Source organism: Trichomonas vaginalis, chromosome V, assembly GCF_026262505.1.
Source record: "Trichomonas vaginalis G3 chromosome V, whole genome shotgun sequence".
Classification (NCBI taxonomy): domain Eukaryota; phylum Parabasalia; order Trichomonadida; family Trichomonadidae; genus Trichomonas; species Trichomonas vaginalis.
In genome coordinates this window covers 5529112-5555388 of record NC_067207.1, presented here as the reverse complement: position 1 = coordinate 5555388, position 26277 = coordinate 5529112, and the positions used below count along the sequence as shown (strand labels likewise).

The window sequence follows — 26277 nt, the reverse complement described above, 5'->3', positions numbered from 1 at the left end:
ATGATTTCATATTTTTATTAAGAAAACTTAAGCTAAAAATTATAAAAAACTATTAAACCTCTCTATGATCTTGGAAGATTCATTATGAATAAGAAGTCAAAAAAAGAAGAAATTCAAATTGGAAAGAAATAGTATTTATAAACAAGAAGAATAAAGAACCTAGTTGATACGTGATGGTATGTGAGCATTTTTATAGAACTATTATTATAAGAACTGCAATTTTTATCAAAAACTAGATATTCAACAAAATCCATGGAAATTAAGTTGTACTTTGAATGAAGGTACGAATTAATTCTGATTTTGACTTTCAACTTCATTAATTTTTGTGAAAAAGATTTTGATACGATCTAAGTACTTTTTGTTTTCAAGATTTTGCCCATTTGTCTTGAGATAACATAAGTAAAGGGTTTGAATAGCATATGCTATAGTAGTTTTGAATTTTGTTTTTTCTAATTCGTTCATTCCGGCTAAAGTCTCTTCGAGTGGCTTTTTCATGATTTCATTTAACATATTTTCGACTTTATCAAGTTTGACTTTAAATTCATTCAGGACTTGAGCTGTATCACTCATTTTTGCCTCTCAAGAAAAGTGACAATTATGTGCCCAAGAATCACTAACTCCAAAACAAAGAGATCAGGATAAAATGAGTTACATTATGCTCTAGATAACCTATGCTTACGCCTATATTTTGAATTAGTATTCCATTTGAGATTGAAATCTTCAATAATTAATGAATTCAATGGAAAATAGCTCATATCAATCTAATTTAGTGTATCAGTATATGGAGATGTACTCATGTTGGCAAGAATGTATTAAATTAAAGAAATTTTTATTGTAAACTCAATTTTTAAACTTGATAAGCTGGGATTTCAATCAAGCAGTATCAAAAATATAATTTAATTGAGTCATATTATATACATACTTTATTCTTTCTTATCAAATGTAAATCCTTGTGGCATTCCTTTAATCCTAATGTTTCTGCCAGCCCAGTTGAAGTTACCACGTTCTAATACTCTAATTGCATCAGCTGGGTTTTGGAATTCGACCAAAGTTTGGCCGTGAGAAGTGCAGAATTTAGTAACTTGGAAGTGTTTCTCGAATCTTTCTCTTACAATCTCTGTTTCTTTACCGAATGTAAGGTTTGAAGCTAAGATTGTTCTGTTGTACATTAATTGTGAAGGATCGTGGACTTCTTCTGCTGGTTTTTGCTCTGGTTCTTTCTTGGGTTCTGGTTTAGGCTCTGGTTTTGGCTCTGGTTTTGGTGGCTCAACAGGTTTCCAATCTGGATTTTCGACTGGAGCATAGAATGATGATTGATATAAAACTTTTGGACTTGCTGATGCAGAAAAAACAAACATTTCGTTTGATTGGTAGAATTTATCCTCGATTTTTACGTATCCTGAAGTATGGCCAGTGATTTCATTGCCAATTTGAATACCATCTGAGCGCATTACAGTATGATCGCCTTTAACAAGTGTTTCATTATATTTTTCTGTTGTTTTTGTTTTGTTATTTTCGAATTGAATCTCTAAAACAGCATCTTTTTCATAAAACTCATTGACTGCTTCTGGGTTTTCTTGTAAAACTTTATACAAAAGTGTAACACGTTCTTTAACCAACTCGTCACTGATCATTGTAAAATTAAGTGTCTATTTGTCACTTTTGGTAAAAGTGTCAAAATTTTAGATGTATTCTATAAAAAGACAAATATACTTGAGGTGAAAAATAGTAATTGTTTACTGTCAGACTATGTCTCGTCTAGAAAGCAATTTTTAAGAAATTATTTCCTTTAATTTGCGCCATGTTGCTTTAAGTATTGAACAATTTCGGTTAAATGTAGATTTGCTGCCATACTAATATATGTATTATGAATATTAAAAAAATACCATAAAGCAATGAAAGATATATAAAGAAATAAAATGTAATAAAGAAATGATACACATGGAAAGAAAGAAAATGTAATAAAACAATGAGAGATATGAAAAGAAATAAAATACCATAAAACAAAGATTGATATGGTAAGAAAGCAAATTTCATAAAGTAATGAGAGATATGAAAAGTAAGAGAAGAAGTTCAGCGTTGACATCAGCTCCATTTTCGACTAAGTATTGTACAATTTCGATTGAATGATCTTCGATGGCGACACAAAGTGGGGTTTGACTAATATTAAAAAAATTTCATAAAAAATTGCTAGATATATACAGAAATAAAATGTAATAAAGCAATGATATACATGGAAAGAAAGAAAATGTTACAAAACAATAAATGATATAAAAAGAAGGATAATATCATAACATAATGATAAATATGAAAAGAAAGAAAACGTCATCAAAAAATGATAAACAGAAAAGGAGAGAGAATGTCAAAAAACAATGACAAATAATAAAAGAAAGAGAATATAATAAAACAATTATAAACATGAAAAGAAATAGAATCCAATAAATCATTGACAAATAATAAAAGAAAGAGAATATAATAAAACAATTATAAACATGAAAAGAAATAGAATCCAATAAACCATTGATGAATATGAAAAGAAAGAGAAGGACCTTAGCGTTAAGATCTGCACCATGTTCAACTAAGTAATGCACAATTTCGATTGAATTTCGGTTAATTGCAATGATGAGAGGGCTTTTATTAATATCTAAAAAATTGAATAAAAAAATGATAGATATATAAATATAGAAGATATGATAAAATAATGATAAATATGAAATTAAAGAGAATTGAATAAATCAATGCTAGATATGAAAAGAAATAGAAGGATTTCAAAGTTGACATCAGCTCCATGTTCAACTAAGTAACGTACAATTTCGAGTGAACCCGATTTGATTGCAGCACCAAGAGGGCACTCATTACTATATAAATAATTTCCCAATAAAACAATGAGATATATTAAAAGAAAAAGAGCATCATAATGCAATGAGAGATATGAAAAGAAAGAAAATGTAATAAAGCAATGATAAATATGAAAAGAAAGAGAAAATTATAAGATAATGATAAATATGAAAAGAAATAAAATACCACTAAGTAATGAAGAATATGCATAGAAAGAGAAGAGCAACATCATTGATTTTAGCTCCATGCTCAACTAAGTATTGAACAATTTCGAATGAATCCATTTCGATTGCATAAATAAGAGGGGTTGTACTAATATCTAAATATAGGGTGTCCAAAGGTGCGTTTAGCACAGCGCTCTATATGAGACTATTAAAGGAGATATATGCTGATTATAAATATATAATAAAAAATATGAATATATGTATATGATGAGTATGTTGTATTTTGGCGCCATGCCGGTATATAAAATGAATTTTGAGACAAGAGGCGGTTTCGCGGGAAATTTTGGCGGGATTTTTTTCATTTTTTTAATGAATCATAATGAAAACATCCTCGCTCTTGCAAAAAAATGCAAAGACTGTAAAAAAATCTACGAGACATTGGTAAAATGCTTCGGTATGGATGCTTCTAGCTATTCCACTGTAACGTATCATGTTAGGATGTATCACTTCATGAACAAAAAGGCGCCCATCATAAAAATTGACAAAAAATCGCCGGATCAAAGAAAAATCAAAGCAATTCTTCAAGCGCTAGATGAAGACCCAAGAGCATCACTCAGAAGGATAGAGGAGATGACAAAGATACCACGTACAACAGTCAGTTATTATATGCACAATTATTTGAACTACAAACTAGCGTATACACGTTGGGTTCCGCACAACCTTAATTCAGTTCAAAAAAAATCTAGAGTCCAATCTTCGAAAGAGCTCCTCTCTATATTGGGTGCGTATCAATCCAAGAAGTTTCGCTTTTTAGTAACAGGGGACGAGTCTTGGTTTCAATATGCAACAGAAGCCAAAATCATGTGGATCCCGAAGGATGAAAATCCGCAAACATTCCCGAAGAAAAAAATTGACACACCAATGATGATGTTGTCGGTTTTTTGGGGCGTGAATGGCATCATCGCAATTGATATTCTTCAAAAACCTAATACGATGAATGCTCAGTATCTAATTGACAATGTTCTTACTCAAATTATCAATTCTGATGAGTTTGAGAAATCCAAACAACAAAAACAAAAGTTTGCAATTCATTTTGATAATTCAAGAGTTCACAAAAGTCATAAGGTAATGAATTACTTGGTGGAAAACAATGTCAAAGTTGTTCCAAACCCAATTTATTCACCTGATATTGCACCCTCTGACTTTTATTTATTCGGCACGCTAAAAAAGAGAGCTGAAGGACGCGAATTCGCGAGTCCAGATGATCTTGAAAATTTTGTAAGAGAGCAATTTGAGCAATTTTCTCGTGATGATTTAAAGCGTGTCTTTCAAGCCTGGATCGATCGCTGCGAACGCGTGATTGAATCCAATGGTGATTATATTTAAATAAACTTTATATATATGTAACTTGTTTATTTCTATTCGCAGTATTCAGGTTTGTGCTAAACACACCTTTGGACACCCTATAATATCATAAAAATTGATAGATGGATAATTTAATAGAAATTAGTAAAGCGATGATAGATGTAAAAAGAAAGAGAATATGGTAAAGCAATGTTAAACATGAAAAGAAAGAGAAATTCATAAAACGATGGGAGATATGAAAAGAAAGAGAATTCCACAAGTAAACGATATATCTGAAAAGAAAGAAAATATGATAAAGCAATATTAAATATAAAAAGAAAGTGAAATCTGTATAACAATGATGGATATGAAAAGAAAGAGAACTTCATAAATCAATGACAGATATGAAAAGAAAGAGAAGAAATTTAATGCTAACATCAGCTCCATGTTCAACTAAGTATTGAACAATTTCAATTGATTTATTTTCGATTGCTCTACTGAGGGGGCATCCATTGCTTTCATAAAACAATTAAGGATATGAAAAGAAAGAGAAGAAAAACAACGTTGATATCCGCACCATTTTTAACTGAATATTGAACAATTTCAATTGAATTTAGGCTAGCTGCAATACTAAGAATTGATTCATAAAGCAATGAAAAATGTAAAAATAATGAAAATTCTATAAAACAATGATTGATGTAAAAAGAAAGAAAATGTAATAAAGCAATGATAGATATGAAAAGAAAGAGAAATTTGTAAAGTAATGATAGATGTATAAATAAAGAAAATGTAATAAAACAATGATGAATATGATATGAAAGAGAATTTCATAAAACAATGAGAGACATTAAATGAAAGAGAATTTTCTAAAATAATGATAAATATTAAAAGTATGTATATCGTTAATATCTGCTCCATTAGAAGGCAAATACGAAACAACATCATAACTTCCGTAATACATGAATTTTGCTGGTGAATTTGGAATTTGTCCAAAATTTGTATGAAGATACTCTGCAATTTTATAATGATGATATATCAATGCAGTGTTGATCATGCCATCAAATGACTGTCCATTTTCTATCATTTGTTCAAAGATGTTTATATTTCCGCCTTTAATAGCATATTCTGCAGACTTTTCAGTATATTCACCTCCTTGATTCTTCAAGTAATTGAAACATAATTCTGATCCATATTTAATTGCGCAATCCAATGGAGTTATTTCAAAATCTATTTTCTTATTGACCTTAAGCTTTGGGAATTTACTTTTAAGTTCATCGATTTTGTCCCATGCAATGTAGTACAAAGGAGAATCTGTTTCATATAAATTTTGAATTCTTTCTTCTGAATAATATGGCTCGGAATCTTCAAATTTGATACCTTTGTAATATAAAAATGAAGTCAATTTATAATTTTTTGGTCTGGGGGTCATGAAAATGTGCTTGACATCTTTTGGTAAAGTTCTGCAAATAATTTAATATCTTTTGCACGTAATTTTGAAATAAAACTAATCAAGTAGAACGCCATTTCGACAGTTATTTTGTTTGAATTAATTAGATCGATGATTTTTGATGACGATTGTAAGATATTACTTGAATTGACTTGCCATATAATTTTTGAAGCTTCGTTTGGATATTTGAATACATCATTAGGTGTTATATCACTAAAATCTTGTTTGATTTCGGTCTTTGGTGACTCTGAACTCGACATTGTATTTTAGTGTCACTTTTTGGACAACTGTGAGAATTTCGTGATTGATTGATTTTATTAGAAGTTTATGAGATTTTTCAAAAATAATCATATCAGAAGATAGAGGATAGTATAGATGTGCTTTGTGATTAACTCAAAATCAGGAAAACTCAACATTCAACGAGGAAAACGCTCAACATATCAAAAATTTAACAAAGTTGTCTGGTCGGAAGTCCCTCTTAAGGCTAGCATAATCTCATTCGAATATATTTAGCCTAATGTTACTATATAATGATTTCTAATAACTCTTTCACGACCAAAAATATTAGCTATTTACCTTTAAAAAAATGGGATGTAAAGCTTGGATGTTAAAAAATAAGAATATTAGAAATTGGTGCACTTACGCCCATCTGACTTTAATTCGAATTTCTGACATCAGGCGTGAAACAGCTAATTAATTGAAGTCAGATGGACGTAATTCTAATAATATAACAAATCTAAAAATTATTAAGAGAAAGATAACATTTACGCCCATCTAACTTTAACTTCACGTGAAACGTAATTGAAAAATAAACATAAAAATCAGAATTGAAGGTCATACATGTGTAAGATAATTTCATCAGGAACTCATTTACAAATTCAAACATAAAAAAATAAATAAATAAATTAAAAAAACATTTATTAGAATATAAACAAACAAGTAAGGATATTAAACATCTAAGAGCTCAGTTTCTACTGGTTCAAACAATGGAATTGCTTCATCTTTAACTTTTGAAGCATCTGAAATAAGTTTCTCGAGATTAATTTGTTTCATATTGTCACACAAATGTAATTCTGGATCAAAGTAAGTGATTTCAGTTATTTTATTAAAAAATGCCGTTAAATATCTTGAAAACTTCTCTTCATCAATTTTTGCTGTGCTAAGAATGAAAGGAGCAATGCATTCTTTCATTTTTTCTTGTGAAACTTCTAATTTGGCTGCTACAAAGTCAGCAATCTCATCTAGGTAAGTTTTAACACCTTGTATGAAGTACCTAAGATGAAGAATCTCTTTGTAATAAGGAAATGCAAATTTGAAGACTCCACAAGAAATTAACCTGATTATCTCCATAAAAACGTATTGGTTAACTGTATACTGGAGGGATTCATCAGGAAATGGCTGGTTATAATAAAATTGATGGATTTCAGAACTTGATTTTTCAATTTTTGTAATAATTGAACATAAAATTTTATGAGCGGTCAAAGAGATCTCTACATCGCCATAATCGCAATAGAATAATACTCTTTGAATAATTCTGGCCATGTGGTCGTTCAATTTCATGAGATTTTCAGAAAAAGTTTCGATATAAGTGAAAATCATTTCAATTGAAAGAGAAATGCAGTTATGGGGAACATTTTCAGCCAGAAATGTATCTAAATAAAAGGTTGGTGGTTCATTTTTCACGATTTCCTCTTTGAATATTATCAAACTTTCTTTAAGAAGCTTAAAAATGCCTGGAACTAGTAGATAAGGCGGGAAAGTCATGAAGAAATGAATTAATTCAACGATATATTTGAACTCCGGCTTGTCAAAAGCTTTGATTGTTTCAATGTACCCTTCAAGTAAGGAATCCATCCATTTCCTCATTGTATTCGCTTCATCTGACTCAAGGGAATCCCTAGAAACATTGTTTTTCATACAAAAATCATGAAACAATTTTGTAATATTTTGGAAATTGACAAATAACTGGTTCATTACATCATTAAATATATTATCATGCTTGTATGGTAATAATGGGAAGTAATGACATAATTTGCAACCGATTATCATCGTTTCCATCGATAAAATTTCTTCAGGATTAATTTCAATGATACTTTGACCGACAAACTGGAACAAAATGTTGCACATTGAGTCCTCAAAGTCTCGAACTACCTCTAGAAGCTCTGGATTAGAGAGGGAAATGACGGTTGTCATTTGAAAAACAACAAAATTAAATTTCATAAAGGGAATAATGACGGGAGGCAAGATATTACCGAATACATTTTGAAAGGCAGGTCCAATGTTATCAAGTAAACGTTGGTTGTCCTTTGAATCCCTTAAATAAGGTTGAATTGTTAAATTATCTTTTTCTGGAGCTTTGTAGTCATAGTCTAAAAAGAGCCTTAGGCATTCAGCAGTAAACATCTGGTGTACAAAGTCTTCTACGACTAAGTGTTGATAAAATAAGAAATAAATTTGAGTCAAAAACTCTTGATTTTCTTCTTCGTGATAGAGATCCCTTTGTTCTGAGTAATAATACAATATAATCTTCTGTAAAAACATTATATTTTCATCTGAATTTGAAGGATTTTCTAATTGAGTGAAAAACCAATTATTTGTCTCTTTTACGATCTCCTGTCTTGATCCATGTGGTAATCCCTTTAACGCAAACATGGTTACAGTAGTAAAAATTGAAACATATCTTATAAAATTTTCAAATGCGTTTTGTTCATTCATAAAATTGCTAAAAGCCTTTCTAATTTGTTCCATGACCAAATTAGGTGCTAGTCTACTGATAGAACAAAGAATTGTCTTGTAAATTTTATAAGATGAATTTTTGACTTCGCGATCAAAAGAAATTGTATCATTTTCTATTGAAAATTGAAGTGGAATTGTGTTTACGATACTTTCAAGTACAGAAGGAATTGTATCGTGTAAAATCGCATAAAAACTGTTTTGTGAGGTAATATAGCAGATAGCAACAAGATATTGTCTATTAAAGAATGAGAGGAACTTCAGATATTGATCTTGTAAAGATTCTCCATTTAATATTTTTTGGGATAAAATTATTACTAAATTTGTCATTTTATCTATTATATAAGGAGTTATTTCGTTTTTTACTTTGAAGAAATCAAACAATTGAGGTACATAATCCGAGAAAACCGTATAAAATTCAGGAATTTCTAAAATGTTCTCGATAGAAACGTTGTTTTCTGAATAAACTTGCATCACATCACTTAGGTCAAGTAGTATTTGGTCGGTTTTGTAGTAAAAACTATTTAAAGCCAAAATTGATTTTGATAAAACAGGAAAAATTTGTTCTGCGCATCCATTGACGAATATTTCATTCATTGTGCCTATGTTACAGTCAAAGAACATGATTCTGTTGATTTCAACTAAAAATTCAAATAAATTAATATAAATTTGTGAATTTTTGGCTTCAGGAGTAATTGTTGAATATATAAACCTAATGGTATCTTCTATCTTATCTCTATGAGTTGATAATGCTTTAATTTGGTTAATATTTCTTGAATTTCTTGTTTTTTCGTCATGAATAGATTTATCTATTGAAACTGCCACATCCTTAAGTATTGAAAGCGAGTCTGATATTTTTGGAAGACTTTGTTCGTCCAGATCATAAGATAATACAAATTCTAGAAAATCTCCGTATGGAGAAGGCCAATTATTGATGGCAATGAAGGATAATATCTCATTGCAGAGCGATAGTATATGCGTATCTATTAGCAAGTTCTTATTAATAAATTTGCAAAATTTGCTAAGAAATTCTTGACATTTCTTATCTTCAAATTTCCATTTACTCTCGACATACTTTTGAATTGCTTGCAATAGAATATATATAGGATCCAATTCTAGTTCATCAAATAATAAATTTATCGAGATACTCATGAAATTCTCATCAGATATCATAGCATTGATTTTGTTAAGGGATTCTTCGTTATTATTCCGATACCCTTGGCATATCTCGGTCCAAATACCCCCGGTTATGGATCTCATGATGAATTTAAGAGGGGGGGTATCAATCAATTATAGAATTTTTTTTTCTTAGGGTCTTTTGACTTTCTTAAATATGACTTATTTGACTAATAATATTAAATAACATACAATGGCCATCTGATTTGAGAGCTCAAAATTGATTTTTCTTTTGAAAATCAAAATTTTCTAATTTTTTTCTCACTCTAGGCTTTCAAGCTTGGTATATTTCAATACTTGAGTGAAATGCATATATCCCAAGCATGTATTAATAAAATGATATTCTATCAATATTTCCTCATATTTCTCGATTTTTGATTTTGCAAATTCAATACAAAACATTAGCTATCAGGCATCTAGTCAGTTCATACTTTACTATTTGCTAAATGTTTTGTCTAAATGTTTCAGATCGCATATTGGATGTTATTTAAACTATCCATATAATTGACCAATACTCAACTGAATTTCCTTTATTATTATACTTGGTTTTTCCTCAGCAGAAACAGTATACATTGATTTACAGTATACGACCCATGTACGATTATTTGCAGAATTTTTGGATTCGACCCCAAATTGTGTGTGCGACTCACCTTTGAAAAATAAATTTTAAATTAAAATTAGTTTTTCATCATAAAATAATTGAATTTTTAAAAAATAAACGATATGATAGCACATTCATATCATTATTGATCCATCTATAATATCAGAATTTAAAAAAGATCACTGTAGACAAAATTATGAAACAAATAACGTACAGTTTTGAAAACTCATCAACAAATATATCTATTAAACTGAGATAAATGAGTGGAATTAGTGATCTTGACATCGATTATATTGTTAATAACATCGAAACATACCTGGATCAAGATACATTTTTCGATTTATTTGAAGAAGATATTATTTCGGAAGTTTTATCTCAAGCAAAAGTTAAATCTAAGGACTACTTATTACTTACAACGCAAGGTATATTAAAATTCGGCAAAACCAAACTATATCATTTGATTAGGAAGTGCAATACTTTTGTTAATTCTTTCGAAGATGTGATTAATGTTCTTCAAAGCTACAAAATGATACTTAAATTATACTCTATTGACCCACTAATAGAATTTATTGAGGAATGTAATAACACACACACTACAAATCCAAATGAAATTAAAGAATTAGAAACAAAGATTCAAAATCTTGAACCAAAAGTTATAGAGCTTAAAAAGGGTATCAAAAAATATAAAAATGATATATCAACACTTAATAACAAACTCAAAATATTTTCCGATTTACTGCAAAAAGATGATTTTGATACAGTTTACCAATTCATTCAAGAACTTTCAGAAGAAGGTGATGAATCTAAAATCTCAATTGCATGTTCAGCAGGAATAAGTGAAAAGAGAAATCAAGATGAAAATACACCACTTTTAATGGCATGTGTTAATGGTGATCTTCAATTAACAAAATCTCTTCTTGAAGGAGGATGTAACAGAGATGTTGTTGATAAATTTGGAAATAATTGTTTACTTCTAGCATCATTAGGTGGACATCTTGACATTGTCAAATATTTAATTGAATTTGGATTTGATAAAAACTGGCAAAGCGAAACTTATGGATTTAATGCAATAATTTGTGCATCACAAGAAGGTCATCTTGAATTAGTTAAATATCTTATTTCAGTTGGAGCAAATTTAAATGATAAAACTAATGATGGAAAATCTCCAATATTTGTTGCATCACAAAAAGGTCATCTTGAATTAGTTAAGTATCTTATTTCAGTTGGAGCAAATGATAAAGATATTTATGGTGATAATAATGCCAATGAAAATAATGATGAAGATGATGATAAAAATGATAATAATGATGAAGATAATGATAATAATGATGAAGATAATGATAATAATGATGAAGATAACGATAATAATGATGAAGATAACGATAATAATGATGAAGATGATGACGAAAAGGATGATGATGAAGATGATGATAATAATAATGACGAAGATGATGCAGAAAATGATGAAGAGGATGATATGGATGTTGAGGAAGATACAGAAAATGAAGATGACGATGATGAAGAGGAAGATACTGGAGATACTGATAAATTTATTTCACTAATTATGGCAATACATATAGGTGATCTTGAGATCGTTAAAAATCTCATTTCATGTGGAGTAGATCCAAATGATAAATTTGGTGATGGAATTTCTCCAATTATTACAGCGTTAGTTTTTGGCCATCTTGAAGTCGTTAAGTATCTTATTTCAGTTGGAGCAAATCCAAATGATAAAGTTAATTATGGAATTTCTCCAATCATTACTTCTCCACAAAACGGCCATCTTGAAGTTGTTAAGTATCTAATTTCAGTTGGAGCAAATCCAAATGATAAAGATAATTATGGAATTTCTTCAATCATTACTTCTTCACAAAACGGCCATCTTGATGTCGTTAAATATCTCATTTCAGTTGGAGCAAAGCCAAATGATAAAAATAATGATGGAAAATCTCCACTTATTGCAGCATCATATTTTGGTCATCTTGACGTAATTCAATATCTTATTTCAGTTGGAGCAAATCCAAATGAAAAAGGTATTGGTGGATTTTCTCCATTATTTATTGCAGCACAGAAAGGTTATCTTGAATTAGTTCAATATCTTATTTCAGTTGGAGCAAATCCAAACGAAAAAAATATCAAAGGAGCTTCTCCATTATTTATTTCATCACAAAATGGTTATCTTGAATTAGTTCAATATCTCATTTCAGTTGGGGCAAATCCAAATCAAAAAAATGAAGACGGAAATTCTCCAATCACCATTTCATCACAAAAAGGCCATCTTGAAGTTGTTAAATATCTTATTTCAGTTGGAGCAAATCCAAATGATAAAACTAATGATGGAATTTCTCCAATAATTTTCGCATCAAAAAATGGTCATCTTGATGTCGTTAAATATTTCATTTCAATTGGAGTAAATCCAAATGAAAAAGGAGCTCTCTCATTATTTATTGCATCACAAGAAGGTCATCTTGATGTAGTTGAATATCTCATTTCAGTTGGAGTAGATCCAAATGAAAAAAGTATTAATGGATTTTCTCCATTATTTATTGCATCGCAAAACGATCATTTGGAAATTGTTAAATATCTCATTTCAGTTGGAGTAAATCCAAATCAAAAATGTAAAGATGGAGATTCCCCAATCATTACTTCTTCACAAAAAGGCCATCTTGAAGTTGTTAAATATCTTATTTCAGTTGGAGCAAATCCAAATGATAAAAATAATGATGGAAAATCTCCACTTATTTCAGCATCGTATTTTGGTCATCTTGAAGTGGTTCAATATCTTATTTCAGTTGGAGCAAATCTAAATGATAAATCTATTGGTGGATTTTCTCCATTATTTGTTGCATCATATAATGGCCGTCTTGAAGTTCTTAAATTTCTTATTCAATGCGGATGCAATAAAAATGAAAAAGGGCCGAATAATTATACTCCACTTCATTTTGCAGTCAAAAATGGACATATTTATGTTGTTGATTATTTAATTTCCATTGGTGCCGATCTAAATGCTAAAAACGATTTCGGATTAACACCCCTTGAATGTGGTCAAAATGATTGAAACGGTAATGAAAATAACGAAAAGATTATTAATCTTCTTATTTGACCAGGTGCAGATTAAAGAATACGGTGTATTTCTTAAAAATCTTGATTCTAATAAAAATTTTATATAAATTCATTCATCTGAATCCATAATCTGAAGGAAAATAATATTTTTTTTGATTAGCAATAGATAATATTTATTATAGATTGAGGTGCCTATTCATCATCACTTAAATGTATTCATGCAAAATGATAAGGATGACTGTCAATATGTATCATATTTATTGATAAAGGTGCACCATTTGCAATAAGTAAATTAAAATTATAACATATGTGTCATATAAAAATTAAAATTAATGATTGTTTCTTGATTCATATCACAAACCGGCAGGAATTTGTCATGATCTACTTAATAATTTGAATAAATTAAAGAAGAATTTGATGCTATTAAAAGTGAACAAATTCTTGATCAATATTCTTTCCTCTTTGTTTTAAATTCAAATAAATCTGCTATAATTGTTGAAAACACATGAGCATTTAGCATTTTAACAGATACCAAATATAAAAATACTGTTTAAATTATGAAGAAGTGTCCTCAATAAAAAAAATCGATCAAAAATCGGATCATCCATATAAGATCCTCTATAAACAATGTTTTAAATAAAAATTTTATAAACTTTTTTGGTTTGGATTTTTAATTATGTCAAATCCTGAACCTGAGAAGATGATAAAAGATCAAGTTGATTATGATCAAGTATTCGGCGCCCTTGAAAAGATTCGCGGTAGAATTCCAGAGTACAGTGATGCAATAGCTTTTTTAGACGAAAAAAACATAAACAAAGACAATACTTTACGATTTATTAGTTGGTTGATTGCATTTGGAATAATTGATGATGAAAATACGCGTGCAGACAAGCTATTTCGAAAATTTCAAGATTATACTAACATGATAAACGAGGAATTCAACGGCAAAATTGATGATCCTCTCTCTTGTTTAGAAAGTACTAAAGCAGCATACGTTATTAAAGCTGATGTTGATAGAAGTATTGGAATGTTTAATAAAATGGCTGACCAACTCAAAATTTCTGTATATAGTACAAAATATGCCCATCAGCATGCTATTCGTATACTAGCCTTACTCACAGTTAAATTCCATGATTTATCCTACACTCAAGGATTCGATCGTTACATTCTAACATGTTATTTATTAGCACTTGATTTTACTTCACAGAATTGTTTGCCACCGACATTTGCTGAAGCAATGACATATTACCTAGCACCTGTATTTATGAGAATGGCTAACATTCATCGATTTATTGATGATTTAGCAAATACAACAGAATATTTTGATCATTTAGATAAATTAGTTGCTGCAAAATATCCAGAACTCGCTAGTATTCTTGAAAGATGCGGTCATGGCTCAATTCATTACGCTTTACGATGGCAATTACTTTTATTTGCTGATGAGTATAATGCGAGAAGTCTTTTCTTGATTTGGGATGCAATTACAGTCAACAGAGGCAACTTTGATGACTTTGTTACCAATCTATGCATTGCACACGTTCTTCAGATTCCATTACCGAAACCAAATGAAATTTTGATCGAAAAAATACAAACTTACAGAGACTGGAATGTTGTTCAAGCACTAAATACAACGTATTCGCTGATGCATCCTAAATCAGAAACAATTTTCAACAACAAGACTTTGTATCTTACTGCTGGTGCCGCCGCACTTGCTCTGTTATATTTCTTTATGAGATAATTTTGATTCTTTTAGAATTTTGTTTAAATTAGAATCATTTTTTTAAATAATTGTTATAAATAGTTTTATTATAATAAAATTAGTAATGTTTTCGTGTATCTTTAAATATAGTTAAGGGTTTTGTTTGGAGAAATAACCACTGGGATCTCCAAATTCCAAAATATAAGCTTCTCCAATTATGTTTCTCCATACTGCATTTTAGAATTGGAGATAGTTTTTTCCAGCTCTTTCCAACGGTAAAAACATTTACAAGAAGATACATATCGGTAATGATGCAATCCATGTCCTTTGGAGTGAAGATTTAGTGGAATATGATATTTCCATGATCACATCTCAGTTCAATCACGCCCATATCGTTATATATCCATTACCTCATGCTAAATTCGCCGTCCACGTATTCCAAAAGACTGGAGTTAAGTGGTTTGGCTCATTAAGAGGTAAATCAGTCATTTCTGCACAAGCATTACCAACATTCATCAGATATACAGCTATTGAAGCTGATGTATTGGCAAGAGAGTTCACTGCTGGCATCAAGATGCTTCCTTCTGAAAAAGTTTTGAATTCAAGAAAGACTTTGTGGGAAATGACTAACGATAAGGATAATACTTTTGACCAAGCAGTTTCACTTGATTAAAGTAAACAATTTATTTTAAATTTTTTTTAGAAAATATTTTATATAGGGTTGTTAAAAATATCAAAAATTAGCGTTTTGAAGACACCATGGTGTCTTATAATTTTCCCTTCCTTATTGGCGTGTAGAAATAAATGCGCCAATAGATTGAAGAAGAAGAATTGTTTTTCTCTTAATGAACTTTAATCCTTTTGATATAAGAATATTAAAAACATTAATATTATTTCGATTTCGGAAATTAAATTTCCAAATTTTTTGTCAATTTCTGAAATAACAGGATCCCGCATCCAACACAAAACACACTTTTTGGTTCTTTCATCGTTTTAATCGTAATTTATGTAATACATGATTTGGATAAATTTTACAAAAATAGAACATATATTATATTCTTTTCAAAGATTCTTGCAAATCATCAAAAATAATTGTATTTTAAAAAATGATCAAATTATCCTTTCATTATTTTAAACTTAAATTAGTTTTTATGATTGACTAAAGCAATCATATTTATTCATCATTAAATAAACAAAAAAATAATATTTGAGAGTTATTTCAAAAAAAAACACATTGAATTTATTAATTTGTCTCAATTTCAGTATTATAAATTTTTATAATTTCAATATTTTGAAATACACTTTTTAATATTTCAATATTTATGATATTTCAATGTATTAAGTGGTCTCAAATTGAGCTTCTCAAATATAAGTTGGCCTATTCAAATAATAAAATTAAATAATATTTAAAATAATAAATAAAAGTGATTGAGGTCATAGCAAAACGGCTGTTTCAGTCATTAATTCTTAAAAATAAAAAGGGTAAAAACTAAATACAATGGGTAAAATTCAATAGTGTCTGTGCTATCGTTCAATTTGAAGGTGTCTTTTGAAACCGCAAGACACATTGAATTTTTGAATAGTGTATTATGGTTTGACAGACACCAATGAAAAAAATAAAATGATATTTATTTTAAATATATAAGATCCTTATATAAAATATAAATATTTTATCGTTTTATTTTCTTGTTTTAGAAATGTTTTTTATTGAAAAATCAATAAAACTAACTTCAAAATAAAATTTTTGATTTAAAGACACTGTGATGACACCAGGCAAATCTTCCAAGACACCTATCGTCAGGAATCTAACAACCCTAATTTTATATGTTGAATTGAAATTTCATTTATGTATTTTCATAAAACATATAGCACTGAGATTGTTTTTAATCTAATTTTCGATTTTAATTTTTTTTCAGATTTTTTGTAAAGTTACGAAATCGTAAAAATCGAATCAGGCCATGAATCTGAATTTCGAACACATTGCTGCTCATATCAGCGATTTTATTAAGAATGAAAACTTTTTCGATATATTTGAGATCGAAGATATCAAAACAATCATGAAAAATTCACATTTAACAGCTGATCAGTACATTACTCTTCTCAAACAGTCTTCATCGACTCTCAATGCCAACAAATTATATATCTGTACAAGAAAAGCAAATGTTACTATCCAAAATTTCGATGAAGTTGTTTCAATTCTTAAATCTGTCACAAAATACATGAAATTCAATATATTTGATGGAATCATTGACTTTATAAATCAAAAAGACAAAGAGTTGCGTGATTCTACAGAAGAAATCAAAAACCTTCAAACAGAATTAAAAACATTACAAAATCAAATACAAAATGCGGCCAAAGAAACAACAGTAACTCCAATTAATAAAACTCACAACTTTTCGAGAGAGTTTTTAACTAAATTATCATCACTTAAGGAAACAAAAGATTTTGATAGTGTTTACCAATTCTTTGAAGAACTTTCTTCTAAAGGCAATCGCGAAATGATTTCAAAGGCTTGTGAAGAAGGACTTTGGAAAAAGACAATATGGTCTAAAGAGAATGTACTTCATGTTGCAAGTGAAAAAGGAAATCTTAATCTTGTCAAATCACTTATTGAATGTGGCTGTGATAAAGAAGCAAATGATAAAGATGGACGGACTCCACTCTTTTTTGCATCATCTAGAAGTCATCTTGAAGTTGTTAAATATCTTATCTCAGTTGGAGCTGATAAAGAAGCAAATGATAAAGATGGATGGACTCCACTCATTTGGGCATCATATTATGGTCGTCTTGATGTTGTTAAATATCTTATCTCAGTTGGAGCTAATAAAGAAGCAAAGGATAATGATGGACGGACTCCACTCATTCTTGCATCAGAAAATGGTAAACTTGAAGTTGTTCAATATCTTATCTCTAATGGAGCTGATAAAGAAGCAAAGGATAAATATGGACGGACTCCACTCATTTGGGCATCATTTAATGGTCATCTTGAAGTTGTTAAATATCTTATCTCAGTTGGAGCAGATAAAGAAGCAAAGGATAATGGTGAATTTACTCCACTCATTAAGGCATCATCTAATGATCATCTTGAAGTTGTTCAATATCTTATCTCAGTTGGAGCAGATAAAGATGCAAAGAATATTGGTGGAAACACTGCACTCTCATATGCAAGAGATAAGGTAAGAGAATATCTAAAATCTATTGGAGCTAAGTAATCTAAATGGATATCATATTCTTGTTTTCAAGCTATTATCAATTTGAATATTATTAATTCTTCATAGAATCAAAGAAAATAAAGATATTTATTATAAATTTATAAATATAAGGGCACAAAAGTATGAATTTTTCATCATAAACAATTAATGAAAACTTCAATTCTTCGACTTCTTTTTCTAATTTCTCCTTTTGAATTTCAAGATTTGACTTGTCATCTTGAAGTAATTTGATTTGCTTCTCTCAGTTAACTACTGACTGGATGTTTCCATTGTCACTGCGTTTAATTCTGCTAAAGAATTCTGAATTTTGTTGATGTTTGATAAGAAGAATAATATGGATAAACTATATCCACTTATTACTAGAAAGCTTCTATATCCATTATAGTGAAGTAATAGATATTTGTATAACACAAGAAATGATATTTGAAATAAGAGAAAGGTGACCAAACTATTTTTTGAAAGTCCGCCATAACTTTAATGGTACTATTTCAGCGTGTACAATGAATACAAAAATTCTAAGAGTGCCACATAAAATAGTACTTTAGACTTGAGTTAATGCTACCAAGCAAATGTTAAAAAGATGACTTTAGTGTTTTGATAATCAAAGATTAAAATCTTTATTGTCTAAATCAATAATCATAACGACAGAAGTTAATGTTTTTTCATAAGTGCTTTAAATCCACTTTTAAAAGTATACCTCAAAAATCAAAATATCAAAAAAAATTGGCCGATAGGTTTGGCTTTAATTTTTGTCTGCTTTTATGATTTGATATGGATGTTATAATTTTAAAAGTTGAGCCAAATTCACCAATAGATTTTTGAGATTTGCAAATACTCAATAATTTTCAGCGTGTTATCTTTTATTAAAAGAACTATTTGGTTTCAGTATCATATAAATTGATATTTACTTTCTATTTGAACCTTCATTTAGCTAATGATTTAATAATACAGATTTCATCTAGTCCTTATAAGAGAATTTTGAATTTGTTATAATAAAAAAACAAACAGATATAGCTTACACTTCTATAATAAAGATACCTTTTATAGAAATCAGTATGAAATGTGTTTTGGTTTATTGGAAGCATATCAGACATAATCGCCATAATCAAAAAATCTATATACCCAATAAGTAATAAATTTGTCGATATAGATTTTCCATAAAATTAGTTTTTAGTCTGATCTTAAAATAAATTTAATTTTTTATAAAAAAAATCACATTTAAAAGTACCTTTTTAGTAGCTCGAAATCCTGTTGGTGGATTTGGGGCGTACTTCAAAATTAGCTTTTCTTCTACATATGCAAGCTATATTTTAAATATGGAGCAAATCGGATCGGCGAAAGGAGTTTAGTTACCTTTAATAAGAGCTGCGTTTAGATTTCTACTTTGCAAAATTATGCAAAACTACATTTGGATTTGTTTATTTTGGTATTTAAGTAGATTAGATTTCTTCAAAAAGAGTTTTATTGAGAAAATTATTTGAAAACAGTTTATAATAACAAACATCAAATAGAAAGTAATTATTTATATAGAATATATGTATTTGTTAATCTTCTGATACGATTACTGCATCTTATATTGAAAATCAAACAAAATTTTTAATGAATCCGCTAAAATATCGCAAATTATCTAATACATAATAGTTGGAATTCCTTCGGTCTTTGTTTTAGCGATTTGTTCCAGACTTGACAAAAGATCGGAAAGTTTACAAACATTGGTATATAAATCATCAACAGAAGATAATTTGTTAACAACTTCTTCGACTGCTGTTGCAATTTTGTCTAATTGATCCCCTTCTTGTTTCGCAATTGAAGCAAATTCGGATGCAATTTTTGTATTTTGTTGTAAAGCTAAGGAAGCTATGTCACCTGCGCTATTTAATTTATTTGAAATTTTCGATAAAAGCTCTTGATGAGCTAAGACTAAGTACTTTGAGTAATCTTCGATATCAGCAAGAGCTTTCAATAAAAGAGGTTCTCCTTTTTCAGGTGTGTTGATTTTAGGCTCTTCAACTACATCTCTTGTAATTGCTGTTGTATAGCCACTCATACGATAAATCGCCATTTTTTAATTTTTAAAATAAAAAGGGGGCGGTTATGAAATTAAGGTAGACTTTGATTTTTATAAAAATTTGATCAAGTGAATTTGGAGCTGCAGGAGCTACTCTCAAGAACAGATAAGGTAAGCTATTGAAAGTATATATCGAAAGTTTTTTTATATGTCAAAGACTAAAAAGCGGCTCTTCCATCTTCGCCTTTTTCTTTGATTTTTGCACCATGAAAAATAAGATGAACTGTTGCTTCTTCACTATTATTTGATATTGCAAGATGAAGAGCAGTTCTTCCATCTTTACTTCTTTCATTGATGTTTGCACCATGTAAGATAAGACGCTCGATTAGATCTTTTCTGTTCTTATAGGCTGCATAATGAAGAGCTGTAAATCCATTTTCATTTTTTTCATTGACATTTGCACCATGTGAGATTAGTAGATCTGCTATTTTGATATTATTTTTAAGCACTGCATAATGAAGAGATGTATTTCCAAGTCCATCTTTTTCGTTGACATTTGCACCATGCAAAATAAGAAGTTCGGCGATTTCTTTACTATATTTTCCTACTGCATAATGAAGAGATGTTTTCCCTTTTACATCTTTTTCGTTGACATTTGCACCGTGCAAAATAAGAAGTTCGGCTGTTGATTTACTATATTTTTCTGCTGCATAATGAAGAGCTGTTTTTCCAAGTCTATCTTTTTCGTTGACATTTGCACCGTGCAAAATAAGAAGTTCGGCTGTTGATTTACTATTTTCTATTGCTGTATAATGAAGAGCTGTTTTTCCAAGTCCATCTTTTTCATCGATGTTAATGCCGTGTGAAATAAGAAGTTCAGCTGTTTCTTTACTATTTTTTCTGCTGCGTAATGAAGAGATGTTTTCCCTTCTACATCTTTTTCGTTGACATTTGCTCCATGGGAAATGAGAAGTTCAGCTGCTTCTTTACTATTATTAATTGCTGTTATATGAAGAACGGTTTCTCCATTTTGACCTTTTACATTGATATTTGCACCAAGTGAAAGGAAATATTCCCAAAGGGACGGAATATCAAACATTGTTGAAAAAACAAAACATTGGTCAATATCATTAGTTTGATCGAAATAAACCAAAAATGATTCAAGATTATTATAAAATACGCAACCATATAAATCGATCTCTATATTGTATTCATTCATCAAGAATGTCACAAAATCAATGTTGTGTGAAATAATTGCATTTTTCATGCATTCTTTATTTGGTTTTTGATATTTCAAACATTCACTCATGATATCTGGATTTCCTCCCAAAAATGAAAATTCTAAGCATGTTTGAGTTATTTCTGAGTTAAATTTCGATCTTAATAACTTGAAACAATCAACTGCTCCATGATAACAACATAATTCAAGAAATGAATATCCTTGCTTAGAATATGGATACAAATCACAGATAAGCAGTTGAAATTCATTAAAATCATCTCTCTCCGTGAATAAAATGAATTTTTCTAAGTCATTATACATAATTGCTCTGTAAATCGTATTTCCTTTATGAATATCTAGATTATAAAATTCAATTTTTTCGAAATCATCGGATTTGTCAAATTTTATTCCATATTCTTCATAAAATAGGAAGTTTGAAATGATTTTCATACCACTGATCTCTTTGATATGATATTCATCAGATATAAGTTTGGCAAGAGTTAAATATGACTTTGTATAGCGATTATTATACTGAATAATATACAAAATTTCTATGATTATATTTTGGGGAAGATATTTCTTTAAATCAATCAATTCTGTTTTGATCATTTTGTAAATTGAGTTTAATTCTTCATCATTTTCTGTTTTCAGCTGATACAATGCATTGTATGGATCAATGTAGTATTTGTATATACTTCGCAATTCACTGTATTTATTTGGATCAATGTCTTGGTCTGTCATCAATAATTTTTTAAAAAGGACATATTAGTATTTTTGCCATATTAAATATCTTTAATATTCATTATAAAACAAAAACATTGTGTTTTATTTATGGAAAACAATAACCACAAAGATTTCTTAAATAATTTATGAATTTTTTTAAAGTTTATAGATATGAAATGATTCAATAGCAATAATGAAGTCAAAAACAATAAGGTATTCATATGTAACATGAATTTTGCAATCGATATCGATGTTTTTTAATAGATTATTGCTAATTTTATGAATATATTATGTCTAAAAAGAGATATCAACAAAATATGATTACCGAAATTTATACATCATCTAGCAGTGCTTCGCGCCGATATATTGAAAAAGTGACAAATAATGTGAAAATGTCAGAAAATACATTACCGAAATTATCAGATGATTTATCAAAAGGAGCACAAAACATTGATATTGAGAGTCAGAAGAAGCCAATTCACAAAAGAAAACCACTAACAAAAAAGCAAAGAGAACAATTAGAAGAAAAAAGAGCCTCAAGCATTGATAAAATCCTCAAGAAATCAATTGCACCACTTAGTGTTATATTCTATTTCTTTTTCTGGCAATTTGTTAAACCAGGACTCGAAAGAATTATTCCAGACAAACACCCTTTCCTTTACAACTACTGGGAGAAAAACGAAAAGATAGTATTTAGGTTATATATCTCCACTTCCAAGTCAGTTCACCCATGGAACGCTAATTTAAGTACATTAGTTGCAGAAAGGAAAGATTTTAACTATTTCGTTAAATGGTTCAGAACTCCTGTGCTTTCCAAAAACTATACATTCAAAATTACCAACGAAATGCTCCGAAATCTCACTAAATATTACTGGGTTTTCCAAGCATCGAGTAATAAGTGTAATTTTGATGAATACGAGAACCGCAATGGTCAGACATGCGTTATAAGTTCATGGGCAGCACCGATTATTCGCTGGGAAAAGAATAAAATCGATATTACACGAAATCTTGCTTTTGACAAGCGAATTGACACTGTTGTCGACCTTAACCCTCATCCTTATACATATGAGAATGCAACCTTCGATATCGTTTACCATCCAGACCCTTTGAAAGAAACAATTTTGGAATATCAAAATTACAAATACATAAATCTTAACAATGATGAGCGAAGATTCACTAATCCTGTATCAGAATGTCGTTATATGCATGTTAGAAAGCACAGAACGTGGTTAGATGAATCACAAGAAATCAATATTACATATCACATTAATGTTCAGCTGAAAAGGTTCTATTTATGGGACTATCAGCTTAGCATGGATGTACAGCCTAACGATAACATGCAAAAAATCGTTGACGACATCAAAATTGCGTCAGTTGATAATCCACCATGGCTTTTCTGGGGATACGTGGTTTTGGCCTTCACTAGAACGATCATGAAGGTCATTGCATTCAAAGAAGAGATAGAATGGTGGTCAAGTTTGGACAATTTGAAGGGAGTTTCAGCTCAAGCGATTATTTTCGAACTTTTCTCGGAGTTCGTTATCATTCTTTACTTGCATGATGAGAATGCGTCATTCCTGGATATTGTTTTCAAACTTTTGACCTTAATAATGACATGTTATAAATTCTTTAAGTTATTTACGCCAATTATGGATTGGCCGTACTTCAGATGGAATGGTGGTGATGATACAGAGACAAGACAGTTCGATGCTGAAGCAGGAAAGTACTTATACAGAGGATTGATTCCTTTGTTGGCCGGATACACTATTTATAGCTTGTTTACGATGAAGTTCAAGTCATGGTATTCGTTTTTGATCAAGAACTGTGTTAATTTCGTGTTTTCTTTCGGATTTCTGAAAATGTTCCCTCAAGTTTGGGTCAATTACAGGCTGAAAAGTGTTGCAGGTATATCAACGCGTGTTCTCATGTATAAATTGGTCACTACTTTCATTGATGACATTTATGCGATTGTAATGAACATGCCATTCCTTTACAGAATTGCCTGCTTCAGAGATGACATAGTGTTCTTCATCTGGGTCTACCAATGCTTCATCTACAAGGTAGATTACAACAGAGTGAACGAATACGGAGAAATTCTTGAAATCCCTGAAGAAGAAGAAGAAATCGTTGAGAAACCAGCCCAGAAACCAAGTAAATTCAGACTAATGTTATCGAAATTATGGCTCAAAATACGTTGGTCATTTGGAAACAAAGCAAGAACAGAATAACCCATCCAAAAAGATACCCAAGGTAATAGAAACCATTAGTTTTGCCTATATGAACTACAGTTACATGCTTTGTTCAGATTTTTGAGTCCAAAAAATTAATTTATTTAATTCATGACCAATTTTGACCTTTCGATAGTTTTTTCTATTGTTTATATTGTTTCTAATACCTAATTATGCTATAATTGGACTGTTTCTCGATGAAATCAAAAATCATCTCATTTATATTTGGGTTGATTCATATGGAGAACATCTAATTGGCATTAAAAGAGTTTGTTAATGTATGTAAAACTGTTAAAATTGAAAAATAAGGTTTAGATTTGACAAAACAATTAAATTTTGTAGAGTAAGTATATCTTTATAAGGCATGATCATACTGAGGCTGTGGTGCTGATCTTTATCCTCAGCCTCTTTAATCTTATTCTGTCAAAAATAGTGTATTGTTGTAATTTCTCTGATAATTTTGTTAGATAAAGAAATAAATTATATGTTTAAACAACTGTATTTTAGTTATATGTTTCTCGATGGTTTACCTTAAATCTCAAGCCGGTGAAATTCATTCCAAAATCAATGAGTTCAAAGAAAAAACTAATGTTGCCTTAAATAATATGGTTTATCTGTATAAATGATAATACGAAATTTATGAAAAACTTGATAGGTCAGATTCAAAAAATTGCAACCAGGCTTGGAATCATCTATTTATATTATAACTTAAATCTCTTTTAAATGATATATAGATTTCTTGGATTACTAGGCTTTCTTAATGAGATTTCTAATCCCCTCATCAAGATAAAAGGATTGGAAGTAAATTTGTACCTAGGCATGATTAAGCGAAAAGTATTGTATGTTGTTTGCGCAGGTAGAAAAGTTTAAATTAAAGAAGACAAAAATAGAATTGGGATACAATTCAATAATTTCAATGTAAAAACTTTATAATCACAAAACAATAACAAACAAAAATGGTAATATATTAGTTGCCAGCATATCGACGTTCGAGATTTGTCCAAAAATCGTTATTAATCTTATGGGATGAAACAAAGAACTTTGGAAGTGGATCACGCGAAACTTCAAGCGGTTGCCGAGGCACTATCGTAACCGTATAAGGTCTTGTAGGTTGGTCGTAAACATTATCTGAATCGTCATGCGTTTGGCGTGAGTATGAGAGAGGATAGTCTGCTGCAGAAATGGTTCTGAAATTGTCGAAACTTTGTGATGTAACGAGGGGATTTTTATTTTTTTGTTCTAATACGACAATTGTATCATTTGTTTTAATGTTGAGACCTCCGATGGAGATATACGGATTAATTACTGCATTTTTGAAGTAGAAAACGAAATGGTCGTTCGATTTTGGAACCATTCCATGTGATTCTAAAGCTTCGTAAAGAGAATCAGAACTATTTGCTCGTATAGTTTGTTTCTCTCCTCCAATGAGCCGCACGAAAAAATCAACCGAAGAATTTTCCGGGAAGGCCATTGCACTATAAAAAAATTAACAATCGAAAACCGTCACATCTCTCACAAATTATATTCAACGTAACCTTCTCAAATTATTAAGGGTAAAAAGTTTCATCTAAAAAATGAATAATATGCGTTAAATTTGGACGATCAAATTTATCTTTTTCAAATCACTTTTCAAAATAATTCTATTACTTTTCTTTCAAAAGGTTTTCATATGGCGCCAATTGATTTTCTATTATGTCGTAATTTTGGAAAATGCAATTCTAAAATACGGTTAATAGCTTGTTGTGAATATCTGCCTTGTTCTATTTTGAGTTCGGTTGAGAGACAAAATTTCCAACTTGATTTCAAGATCATACAACATTAC

At 29.8% G+C, this 26277-nt stretch overlaps 11 protein-coding genes across 11 annotated transcripts, besides 4 other annotated features; 5 read left to right on the top strand and 6 right to left on the bottom strand.

Annotated features, from left to right (window-relative positions):
* Nucleotides 1-67: 67 nt before the first annotated feature.
* On the bottom strand, nucleotides 68-1658 carry TVAGG3_0283640 (RNA-binding domain, RBD family-containing protein; the record flags this gene model as incomplete). Its single annotated transcript, XM_001323685.1, has 1 exon — nucleotides 924-1634. One exon carries the CDS (start codon nucleotides 1632-1634, stop codon nucleotides 924-926), a length of 711 nt encoding a protein of 236 aa, XP_001323720.1.
* Nucleotides 1659-3164: 1506 nt separating this feature from the next.
* Nucleotides 3165-3192: a terminal%2Cinverted (terminal inverted repeat of Mariner transposon ID:TVAGG3_0283620).
* Nucleotides 3165-4468: a mobile genetic element.
* Nucleotides 3261-4388, top strand: TVAGG3_0283630 (Mariner transposase; the record flags this gene model as incomplete). The annotated part of the gene is made up of 1 exon (XM_051228925.1): nucleotides 3261-4388. The coding sequence occupies one exon, from the start codon at nucleotides 3261-3263 to the stop codon at nucleotides 4386-4388; it is 1128 nt and encodes a 375-aa protein (XP_051098655.1).
* Nucleotides 4441-4468: a terminal%2Cinverted (terminal inverted repeat of Mariner transposon ID:TVAGG3_0283620).
* A 725-nt stretch (nucleotides 4469-5193) lies between these two features.
* TVAGG3_0283610 (spectrin binding) lies at nucleotides 5194-6045 on the bottom strand (the record flags this gene model as incomplete). Its single annotated transcript, XM_001323686.1, has 1 exon — nucleotides 5194-5775. One exon carries the CDS (start codon nucleotides 5773-5775, stop codon nucleotides 5194-5196), a length of 582 nt encoding a protein of 193 aa, XP_001323721.1.
* Nucleotides 6046-6741: 696 nt separating this feature from the next.
* Nucleotides 6742-9798, bottom strand: TVAGG3_0283600 (uncharacterized protein; the record flags this gene model as incomplete). The annotated part of the gene is made up of 1 exon (XM_001323687.1): nucleotides 6742-9150. The coding sequence occupies one exon, from the start codon at nucleotides 9148-9150 to the stop codon at nucleotides 6742-6744; it is 2409 nt and encodes an 802-aa protein (XP_001323722.1).
* Nucleotides 9799-10562: 764 nt separating this feature from the next.
* TVAGG3_0283590 (spectrin binding) lies at nucleotides 10563-13361 on the top strand (the record flags this gene model as incomplete). Its single annotated transcript, XM_001323688.1, has 1 exon — nucleotides 10563-13361. One exon carries the CDS (start codon nucleotides 10563-10565, stop codon nucleotides 13359-13361), a length of 2799 nt encoding a protein of 932 aa, XP_001323723.1.
* A 613-nt stretch (nucleotides 13362-13974) lies between these two features.
* Nucleotides 13975-15740, top strand: TVAGG3_0283580 (Rab-GTPase-TBC domain family; the record flags this gene model as incomplete). Its single annotated transcript, XM_051228924.1, has 1 exon — nucleotides 14043-15104. The coding sequence occupies one exon, from the start codon at nucleotides 14043-14045 to the stop codon at nucleotides 15102-15104; it is 1062 nt and encodes a 353-aa protein (XP_051098654.1).
* A 1113-nt stretch (nucleotides 15741-16853) lies between these two features.
* Nucleotides 16854-18409, top strand: TVAGG3_0283570 (ankyrin repeat protein family; the record flags this gene model as incomplete). The annotated part of the gene is made up of 1 exon (XM_001323690.1): nucleotides 17024-18277. One exon carries the CDS (start codon nucleotides 17024-17026, stop codon nucleotides 18275-18277), a length of 1254 nt encoding a protein of 417 aa, XP_001323725.1.
* Nucleotides 18410-18712: 303 nt separating this feature from the next.
* Nucleotides 18713-19634: a mobile genetic element.
* Nucleotides 19635-19748: 114 nt separating this feature from the next.
* TVAGG3_0283550 (uncharacterized protein) lies at nucleotides 19749-20368 on the bottom strand (the record flags this gene model as incomplete). The annotated part of the gene is made up of 1 exon (XM_001323691.1): nucleotides 19905-20339. One exon carries the CDS (start codon nucleotides 20337-20339, stop codon nucleotides 19905-19907), a length of 435 nt encoding a protein of 144 aa, XP_001323726.1.
* A 716-nt stretch (nucleotides 20369-21084) lies between these two features.
* TVAGG3_0283540 (protein of unknown function (DUF3447)) lies at nucleotides 21085-22245 on the bottom strand (the record flags this gene model as incomplete). Its single annotated transcript, XM_001323692.1, has 1 exon — nucleotides 21085-22245. One exon carries the CDS (start codon nucleotides 22243-22245, stop codon nucleotides 21085-21087), a length of 1161 nt encoding a protein of 386 aa, XP_001323727.1.
* Nucleotides 22246-22517: 272 nt separating this feature from the next.
* TVAGG3_0283530 (apoptotic process) lies at nucleotides 22518-24544 on the top strand (the record flags this gene model as incomplete). The annotated part of the gene is made up of 1 exon (XM_001323693.2): nucleotides 22518-24455. One exon carries the CDS (start codon nucleotides 22518-22520, stop codon nucleotides 24453-24455), a length of 1938 nt encoding a protein of 645 aa, XP_001323728.1.
* Nucleotides 24545-25422: 878 nt separating this feature from the next.
* TVAGG3_0283520 (ubiquitin-like family) lies at nucleotides 25423-25926 on the bottom strand (the record flags this gene model as incomplete). Its single annotated transcript, XM_001323694.1, has 1 exon — nucleotides 25423-25926. The coding sequence occupies one exon, from the start codon at nucleotides 25924-25926 to the stop codon at nucleotides 25423-25425; it is 504 nt and encodes a 167-aa protein (XP_001323729.1).
* Between the last annotated feature and the right edge of the window lie 351 nt (nucleotides 25927-26277).